The sequence below is a fragment of the Pangasianodon hypophthalmus genome, chromosome 15 (genome assembly GCF_027358585.1).
Source record: "Pangasianodon hypophthalmus isolate fPanHyp1 chromosome 15, fPanHyp1.pri, whole genome shotgun sequence".
Classification (NCBI taxonomy): Eukaryota; Metazoa; Chordata; class Actinopteri; order Siluriformes; family Pangasiidae; genus Pangasianodon; species Pangasianodon hypophthalmus.
Window position 1 is genome coordinate 6,822,769 of NC_069724.1, and position 9,811 is coordinate 6,832,579.

At 38.4% G+C, this 9,811-nt stretch overlaps 1 protein-coding gene across 1 annotated transcript; it reads left to right on the forward strand.

Moving 5' to 3' along the window:
* Positions 1-47: 47 nt before the first annotated feature.
* On the forward strand, positions 48-9,773 carry trpc2b (transient receptor potential cation channel subfamily C member 2b). The gene is made up of 13 exons (XM_026938373.3): positions 48-404; positions 1,015-1,707; positions 2,174-2,383; positions 2,559-2,723; positions 3,319-3,493; positions 3,877-4,077; positions 4,872-5,034; positions 5,895-5,987; positions 6,124-6,316; positions 6,416-6,543; positions 6,634-6,694; positions 6,775-6,886; positions 7,567-9,773. The coding sequence occupies exons 1-13, from the start codon at positions 390-392 to the stop codon at positions 8,136-8,138; spliced, it is 2,781 nt and encodes a 926-aa protein (XP_026794174.1). The 5' UTR covers positions 48-389; the 3' UTR covers positions 8,139-9,773.
* The last annotated feature ends 38 nt before the right edge of the window (positions 9,774-9,811 follow it).

Consider the following 9,811-nt stretch of genomic DNA (forward strand, 5'->3'; position numbering starts at 1 on the left):
GTTATTCTGTTTAGATGGAAATATTTATGGCAGAAGAGCTAGACTGAAAAAAAGGGCCATAATTAGATGTGCAACATATTGTCAGTGTTGTGTTTTTAATTGGCCGTGACCCTTGGGGATTGCAAGGTGTTTGGTTGGGGAAGTAATTGAAGGTGAATTAACCCATTCAGGTGTGTTGACCTGCTGTTGACTCATCAGTTGCGTGTGAACTGTTGGAGCGAACTAAAAACAGATTGCAGTCCAGTTACAGAGGTTTCGACAATATCTCAACCTGTGTTTGAAGGCTCAAGAGGTGTAGATCATGTTGGACATGTGGAATTACTGAATTTTCATTAAACAGATTTATAGGAATATTGTTTTTGATAATATTTTTTCCAGTTTGAGGCACGATGGAGCACCTCACGGTAAGATAAGATTTGTGATCCTACCTTGCATTAATACCTAATGTATGTTTAGGTGGAAATGAGCAGACTGTTACTTTACAAAAGTCAAATAAAGTAGCAGAAGTTGTCAAAGCAGTGCCTCTTTTGTTACAGGGTGCTGTGCAGTTCAATTTTATTTGTATAGCGCTTTTGACAATGGCCATTGTCACAAAGCATATTTACGGAAATATATAAACTGTTGCAATTTGATTCAAAAGTAGGAACATGTATTTATTGTCTAAACTGGTTTTAATTATCATGCACTGAAGGTTTTGTAGAGTATATATTTTGTAAATGGTTCAAAGACAATTTTTGTATCCTCAGGCTGTTCATTGCCAAAAAAATAATACATAGATTTTATATGAGATCAGTCTGCATTTCTACTATTTCTCTATAGTTGCACAAACTACAAAGTGAAAATTTTCATGTTAAGGGAGACGTTTTAAATTGTTCTCATTTGATAGCATTTAGGGATTTCAAAGAGAAAAGGAAAATTTGTAACATTTGGGGAACAAAAGCTATACAATTAATAAAACCTCAATGTTATTCATGATATAATATTGCATTTGCATTGTCAATTTCTACCTTCCAGCCAGAGCAATGGCGCGAGATTGTGAACAAAAAGATGCGCTTTCCCCCGGAGCTCATCAGCGCCATTCACGAGGGCAACGTGTCTGTAATCCGTAGCCTGCTGAAGACTGGCGATGGCATCATCCGCCAGCTGGAAGACTCAGAAGACAGGCAGTGGAGAGAAGCGCTGAACCTGTCCATCCGCTTGGGCAATGAGGACGCCATGGTTACTCTGCTACATGGAGTCAAGTTTGATTTCCGACAGATCCATGAGGCTCTTTTGGTGGCTGTCGACACTAACCAGCCACGTATTGTGAAGCGCCTCCTCGACCGGCTCGATCAAGAGAAGGGCAACAAGATGGATGTGCACTCTTTCAACCAGGCCATTTTTGACCATTCCATTGATGACTCTCATTTTGCCCCCGGGGTGACGCCCTTGACGCTGGCCTGCCAGAAGGATCTATATGAAATTGTGACCATGCTCACACAGAAGGGCCATGTCATCCCATGGCCTCACAAGGTCTCCTGTACTTGTCTTGAGTGCCGGAATGGGCGCCAGTATGACTTGCTCAAGTTCTCACTGTCACGCATTAACACCTACCGTGGCCTTGCCAGCCGGGCATACTTGTCCATCACTGCTGAGGATGCCATGTTGAGTGCTTTTTATCTAAGCCGGGACCTTCGCAAACTCTCCAAGAGGGAGCCGGAGTTTAAGGTTAGGCGGAGATTGTCAGCTTGTTAAAAATGTATTCATAAGCAATTGAAGCATATGTGTGATTACTGTAGACAAGACACTAAACATGTTTTCCTGAGCTGAGCAAAGTCGACTGACTTTATATTCTCAATGTACATATAATTTTTTAGTAAGGTTTAGGTTTCTATTCTTTATTCTGTACGGTGAACTGTGTTGAAATTTTTGTCCATGGTATAATTTTTGTCCATGGTATTTTTGTCACACATATCCTACAGATGTAGTAGATGGAGATCATGCTTGAAAAACACTTGAATATTCCTTTCATCTGTCATAGAATTCAACAAACTTTACTTAAGTTACACACTTATAAAGCTAAACAACTGACTGGTATTTATAAAGCTGATTTAGACTTGCTTTTAAATGTATTGCATATGTGAACTATTCTGCACGGTACTAATTGAATAAATGTGTCTAAATCCTGTTTCAGCCGCAGTACCTTGCACTCGAGGAGCTGTGTCAGGAGTTTGCCGTGGAATTGCTGGGAATGTGCCGGAATCAGAGTGAGGTCACAACCATTCTCAACAGTTGTGGGTTTGAAGATCCCAACAGTCGAGATGAGCTGGATAAGCACTCGTTCGAAGAGGGCATACCAAACCTGGCCCGATTACGACTCGCTGTGAACTACAACCAGAAACAGGCTAGTTTTTTCTTACATTTTGACACATAGTTGGATTATGAATTGAGCTGCCACAAACTAACTTAACAGCCATTACTTACATTACTAATGTATGCCATTTCTAAATGCTCATAGTGTGAATACATTGTATACTTTTACATGTATAGCTAATATATATATGTCTTTATGCTTACAGTTCGTAGCCCACCCAATTTGCCAGCAGGTTCTTTCATCCATCTGGTCTGGAAACCTATCTGGCTGGAGAGGCAGCAGGACGGCCTGGAAACTCCTGGTGTCTCTGGGGATCTTTATCACCATGCCTTTCCTCTGCCTCATCTACTGGATTGCACCAAAGTCAAAGGTTTGTGTGCCAAGTACTTAAAGGTAAAAGATTATTAGGTCAGTTTTGGGATTGTGGAAACTTTTTGTAGACAGGGACCCCTTTAACTGTAAATTAAATTCACAGGCCCTCTCAGCACTGAACACTATTTTATGAACCTAATCAAACTATTCAAATATTAAGCTCATCAGTGTGTAATAATATTTTTGCAATTTAATACTGCCATAGAGCTTTTTATTTCTCACCTTCCCACTGACAGAACACACTATAGGACCTGACTTGTCAAGGACAAATCAGACTAATAACTATGAGAATGCAATAATAAGTACAGCTTTGATAATATTGGGTTGTGATTTCAACCGCAGTAACTGAAGGAAGAATGACAGAGCCCCTGGTTATTTTTTCATGGACCCCACTTTGAGAACAACTGCAATAGAAGTTGAATAGAATTTGTATCATCCATTTAGTGTGGTCATTCCAATGAAACATATTTATATCTTTACTTATATAAAGTCCACATTCTTACTGTGCTTTACATTTCCATTTGGCATTTTTATACCCAAAGTGGGTGGTGTCTTTCCTGTTGTTGATTTAATGTTTGTTTGTTTTGTTTTAGGTGGGAAAGATTTTGAAAATTCCAGTGATCAAATTCATCCTTCACTCTGCCTCCTACTTGTGGTTCCTCATCACACTGTTAGCGGAATCCATTATCATGGAGATGTTTCGTGACGTGTCTTCAACCAGGCACCAGACCATATTGCACAACTCTATCCACATGGTGTGGGTGGCTGGTGTGTGTTTTCCTTCATTACCTCCAAACCTGTGATAACAGAACAGGATTTAGCTGTAGTGTAAACGACCATACAGTGTAATGCATACAGAGTGGACTCCAGAATTGTTGATTGCCTACATGCAACGGAACAAAAAAAAAAATCACCAGCGAAATTTTGAGCTTAAACAAGAGATATTTTTTGTGCAACCTCATATTAATACCCGAGGGAAACAGGAAATGGTCAACAATAAACAACAGTAGAGTTCTGAGAGCATTATGTAAACTACATACACCACTCTGCCTCACTGATGACCCCTTTTAAAATACTGTTTACTTTTAAATGTGGCAAGTAGTTCTGGAGATGTATGTAGAGTGCTGACATAAGCGCATTGTTTTCTTTAGGGTTTTTCTGGTTTGAGTGTAAGGAGGTCTGGATCGAGGGCCTGAGGAGCTACTTCCTGGACTTGTGGAATTTTCTGGATATGATGGTGCTCAGCATGTATCTGGCCTCTTTTTCCCTGCGAGTGGTCATTCTGGTTAAAGGCTACATTCTGTGCCAGTCACCAGAAAATGCAGAGGACTGTTTCTACTTTACCCAATCTGGTGAGAAAACACCTTTATACACTCTTAATATACAGTCACCTAAGCAAACAACTGGAAAGGAAAAGTCAAGGAAAAGAAGACAACTATAAACTCTTAAGTATGAAACTAAAAGTACAAGAAGTACAAGAAAGAAAAAGATCACACACTGATTTTAGTTCCTGAAGCTAAATTAGTGGCCCTTTCACCAAGAAACAGCCTTATTCCTTATCTCTAACATGATGATACACACTAGCTAAATGCCAGTTGCTAGCTGTCACAATACAAACTGCCACGATAAATACAAAGTGTACGTAGTTTTTTTTACACAAAGTGTAGCTTATTTTATTTTTATTTATTTTATTTATTTATTTTTTGCTCGACTTCTTGACTATCTGATGCTTATAAAAAACACCTTGTGACTTGTATAATTATAGAGAAATGTAGTGGCATAGTTGTTGAGAATGTACTGTGAAGAGTGTAAATTAGAGATGTTAGTTTTTAATTCAGTGAGCAGAAGTCAGAATTATGAGGTCAAAAAAAGACCCCAAGTAAAGCACAGGTACTTAAAATCCAGACCTAAGTACAGTAACATAATACAATTAGAATACAGTTTGTTTAAGTATCTGTACTATATGTGATTGGTCATGATTGGCTTTTTTATATTTTATGGCATAATAACACTTGGCTGTCACACTGTAACAGTTTATTACTAATCTAATTTGAAAAAGTACATGGTTTCTGTACAGTGGTGAAACATCATTCTGGAGCAGTGATCCTTCATTTGACTAACTCTTTAATTGCTCATTCTTTCCCAGCACGTGCAGACTGGCATCAGGAGGATCCTCAGCTAATAGCTGAAGTGCTCTTTGCTGTTACCAGCATGCTGAGTTTCACACGTTTGGCCTACATCCTGCCTGCACAAGAGTCTCTGGGAACTCTGCAGATCTCTATGGGAAAGATGATTGATGATATGATAAGGTATAGAAGCAGTGTTGTATAGCAGTTATGCAAAGCTAAAGTGTCATTCACTGCTGGGCTGAAAAATACAAGAATGGTTTGATTTAAAATTTTTTTTTTTTTTTTTCTTTTTTTTTTTTTTTATAAATATAAACAATGTCCTCCGTACACTAATTATAGTCAATCAGCCAAGACCTGTTAGTGTCTGCAGTTTGCTTCTTCAATTTTGCCCTGGAGCTACAAGGCTAATGTCACTAACGAGTAAGCATAGCTTTTAGGTGAGTCTGAGTTGTTTACATATAAAACTAGTAACACTCAGTGGTGCCATTCCATGGCTTTAGGTTTTAATTTGTGTCATTTTTCTATCTGTTCTGGACAATTAAATTGTTACTCACGATTTTCTTAAATGGTAAATCGTGAGCAGAATAAAATCAGTATCACATGCCTAGCACAGGCTGCATCTCTAAATTATCACACACTTGCGTCAAAAGAATATTTAGTTGATATTATTTGGTTTAGACACTGTGTTATCTACAAAAATGAACAAAAGAACATCACACTGATAAAAACAGTAATAGAAGTCATCTTCTGAATATTGGCATGCCTATATTGTGCCATAATCATGCTACTGATTGGAATTTCAGCTCTTTTCAGTGAACTGGAGCAGATTGAGGAGCTCACAAATCAGAGGCAATTTCTTTAGTTCTCTAGTTTCTTTCGGCTCAAAGTTGTTAGCATTCACCTAGATTGTTCAATAAAACAGTGATAATGCACTTAGCAAAAACAAAGAGTGATAAGAAAGCTTATAAAGATGTCTTGCCTGATTTACTCCATTACTACATTAAATTGTGAATGTCATTTTTGTAATTTTCTCTCTCTAGGTTCTTGTTTATATTGATGATCATTGGTACAGCCTTTTTGTGTGGCATCAACAATATCTACGTTTCTTACGTCAACTCTAATTACCTTGGAAGGTTTGAACTTCTTATAACTTAGTTATAATAGAAAATTTAATACTTAGTAATACATTTAAGTAATTGAATTTAATACATCATTGTTGATTGCACTGGGGCTTATAATTAAAAAAAAAAAATTACATGCCTCTTCCAGGTTTAATGAGACCTTCCAGTTCCTGTTCTGGACAATGTTTGGTGTTGTCAATAAGGAATATGTGGATATGCCTGATTATGTTTTGGCTGAGTTTGTGGGCAGAATCCTGTATGGGATCTTCACACTACTGATCGTCATTGTGCTACTGAACATGTTCATTGCTATGATCACAAACTCTTATCAGAAGATTGAGGTACGCTATTTCTATGTGCTTTTGAATTGAAGACCATGCTATGTAGTATGAAATGATGCTTTATTGCCGAGTTATTTCTGCATATTTCACCTTCTGTAGGATGATGCGGATGTGGAGTGGAAATTTGCTCGCTCCAAACTCTACCTGAGCTACTTCAGGGAGGGACTCACGATGCCTGTCCCCTTCAACATCATTCCCTCACCAAAAGCTTTCTTCTACCTCGTACGGTAGGCTAGCTCCAATTTGTAGCTCCAAAACAAGGCAAAGAAATGGATTTACAGGTTCAAATGCTTTTATTTGTTTTTGTCTTTGTTTAGAAAGCTCTGCTGCTGTTGTAACTTTAATTCGACCCCGGACTATCCACCCATCAGCTCTGTGGTGAGATTATTCCACAATCAGCTTTAAATAGCAGTCCAGATAATAAAGCTTTTTATTAATTTGTATTACTTTCCTTACAGCAGTCTATTGAGACAGATGAGAAGGTGTCATACAGAAATCAGGTGATCCGGGCTTTAGTGCAGCGCTATATTGAATCTGCCAGGAGAGAGTTTGAAGAGACGAAGCGCAAAGGTATGTGGAAGGAAGCTTCTCTATCTCAGTTTGTCAGTGTTATGGGTCAAATCCTCCCCAATAATGAGGCTTCCCTTATATTTGAGGATATTTTTTCAGCTTTTTCTCAGAATCACATCCTTTGACATTCCATACAACCTTAAAATTCTTTGCTTTTACCCCACACCAGTCATAACAGCTTGTATAGAATATTTCAAATATATCGAATGTGTGTATTATAATAATCAGTATCAATAAGATTATAAAGCCTCTTGCTAGAAATTTTTTAGAAATTTCAGGCTTGAAATTGATTTGTTCTATTGGCAGATAATTTTTTGCTTCATTCTATAAATAAATGTTTGAAAGGAGCAGAATAATCTGCCAATAGAATAGAAGACAATTCCAAGCTTGAAATGAGTAAATATAGGTTTCCTTTTTTCTAAAAGGAAAACTGTTAAGATTACCTCAGAGGGACAAACCAAGGTTCTCTTTAGGGTACCAGATGGATTTCTAAATAAAAAATATTAAAATTGTTAAGTCATGAAATTAATTTGCTAGATTTTTCACTATTTTTGCAAACTGTTTTGGAGTTACAGAAAGGGACTTCTAGACTTGTGTGTTTGACATATATCCAGAAAGAATGTGAGTTTTAAATGTCATCAGTTTACATACTTATATTTCCTTTGACCTTTTTTATGCAGATGTTGGAAACCGGGTCACAGAGCTGAGTAAAGTGGTTGGACACCTGCACAGCGAGATGAAGCAAATTCACCAGACGCTGTTAGACATAGAGGACAACCGGGATCCTTCAGGACGAAGCACTTCCTCCATCTTAGGGAAGTACATACAGGGTGCCAAAAACAACTTCCGCGACTTTAACGTCATGCCATCAGAAAGCAAAAGTGCCCCTTTGCTGGCCAACGTCCACCATCCGAAATCTGAAGATGTAGGCGATGTGAACGGAGGGGAGATAAAAGACACGGCTGAGACTGTTGAAGGTAAGATAGAGGAGGAGGGAGCAGGTGATGAGATCAGGGAACAGGAGAGTAAAGATCAGACTGGTGATGGAGACAAGGTAGAGGAGGACGGAGCCAGTGATGAGATCAGGGAAGAGGAGAGTAATGATCAGGCTGTGGTTGAAGATGAAACAACGAAGATGGAGGAGGGGAGAGCCAATGAAGGAAAAGAAGAATCTCTCACCGGCAGCAGTGCCTCTCAGGACACCGGGTTTGGTTCTGAAGAATCAGAGCTCTCCGCTAGCAGTCCTGAGTAACTGTACCAAATTTCTCCCTGGATTCATTCTGAACTACACTAGCTGTTAGAAACTAAGCAGCCTGCGAAATATCCCTTTTAACATCTTAGAAACAGTTCTGTAACTAAAAGCGACTCTGAAATTGTAGTTCATACATTTTTGTAAATCTGTCATTTGTGAACCAGATTTTGCGTACACTCCTCATGTGACTTTTGGAAATCCAGACTCCCGAATTTGATCATGAGCTCAGGTTACTGTGTGTGTAGAGTTTCTGTGCATGTTCTCCCCATGTCCACTGAGTTTCCTCCCACTTCCCCCTCAAAAACATTGTCCCTATGTGTGAATGAGTGTGTGAATGCATGGTGACGTGTGATGGACTGGCACCCCATCACTGGTGTATCCTGTTCCCGTTATTGGCTTCGTTATTGTGATGAAACTTTTAAGCGCTGCCCCTGCTGCTGTCTATATCCACAAACTTTAAATATTCTTTCAAATAATCACAGTCTGCAGTTAAAATCCTCATAGCATATTTAATTAATAATTTACTTCCAATCTCTAATTTAGGTAACAGGATTGTATTTTCAGAGTGAAAATTCATTATCACATTATCACTGAAAATAAAGGAAAAAAGAATGAAACCTTTTTCTTATTCCCATGATTTTCTGGAAGTTCAGATGATGCACCTTCCTACTGAACATGTGACTTATGGAATGTTCCAAGTATTTCATAGGGGTGAACATGTTCAGATAACAGAATTGAGTGAATGAAGTTGGACACTTAACATTTTTTATAACCTATAATGGGTGATTCTGGCAAATATTTTAAATGCTGTAAATAGTTATTTATCTGAAGACTGCTTTGAGCTGACAGGAAGTCTACGGTAACTCGAACCACTCTTTACAACCATGGTGATCAGAAAAGCATAACTGTAGCTTCTGCACTGTAGCTTCAGGTTCCACTCTTGTCAGCTAAGAACAGGAATCTGAAGTCTAAGCATGTGCTACAACAGCTAAGAACAGTCTTCTGCTGTCGTAGCACATGAACTTGCAAATCTCAAACATCGTTGCATTTATGACAGGAAAGTGTATGTGTGTATAAACTCACTGTACTTGCACATCCAATAAAAAAAAATTGAAGCAACTAATATTGCTCAAGCTGTCTTTACAACCAGTTAAACATCTAGCTCTAACTGTCTACATATTCATTCTTACATATTCTATTCTTACAGTTCATTTTAAAGAAATATATTTCCTTAAGTCAGTTACTAATCTGTCATGGTTACACTTCAAATAGGCTTACAGTAACCTTTTTTTTTTTTTTTCCTCCAATTACTTAAAAGCATTTTACATTTACATAAACAAATCTCCATGCACAGTGTAAACTTACTCTGCCTTCCCCCCTTCCCCTCTAACCCATGAGTGGTTACAAGATTTTTTTTAAGTGAGCTGTAATTTGTCCCCACGGCCTGTGCAGGTTGCAGCTTGCTCAACACCTGTTTGTGCGACACGGCCGGCCTGTCCCATAAGAGTCCCTTGGCGTTTCAATGATTTGCCACCTGGGGCTTCTCAGCGCACTTGCTTTGTGAGAACACACCTGTGATCCTGCTTTAATAATCAACATGCATGAGTACCAAGCTGTTATTTTCACATACAAGATCAGTTAAAAGACATGAAAAATATTCACTTGTCTTTTTC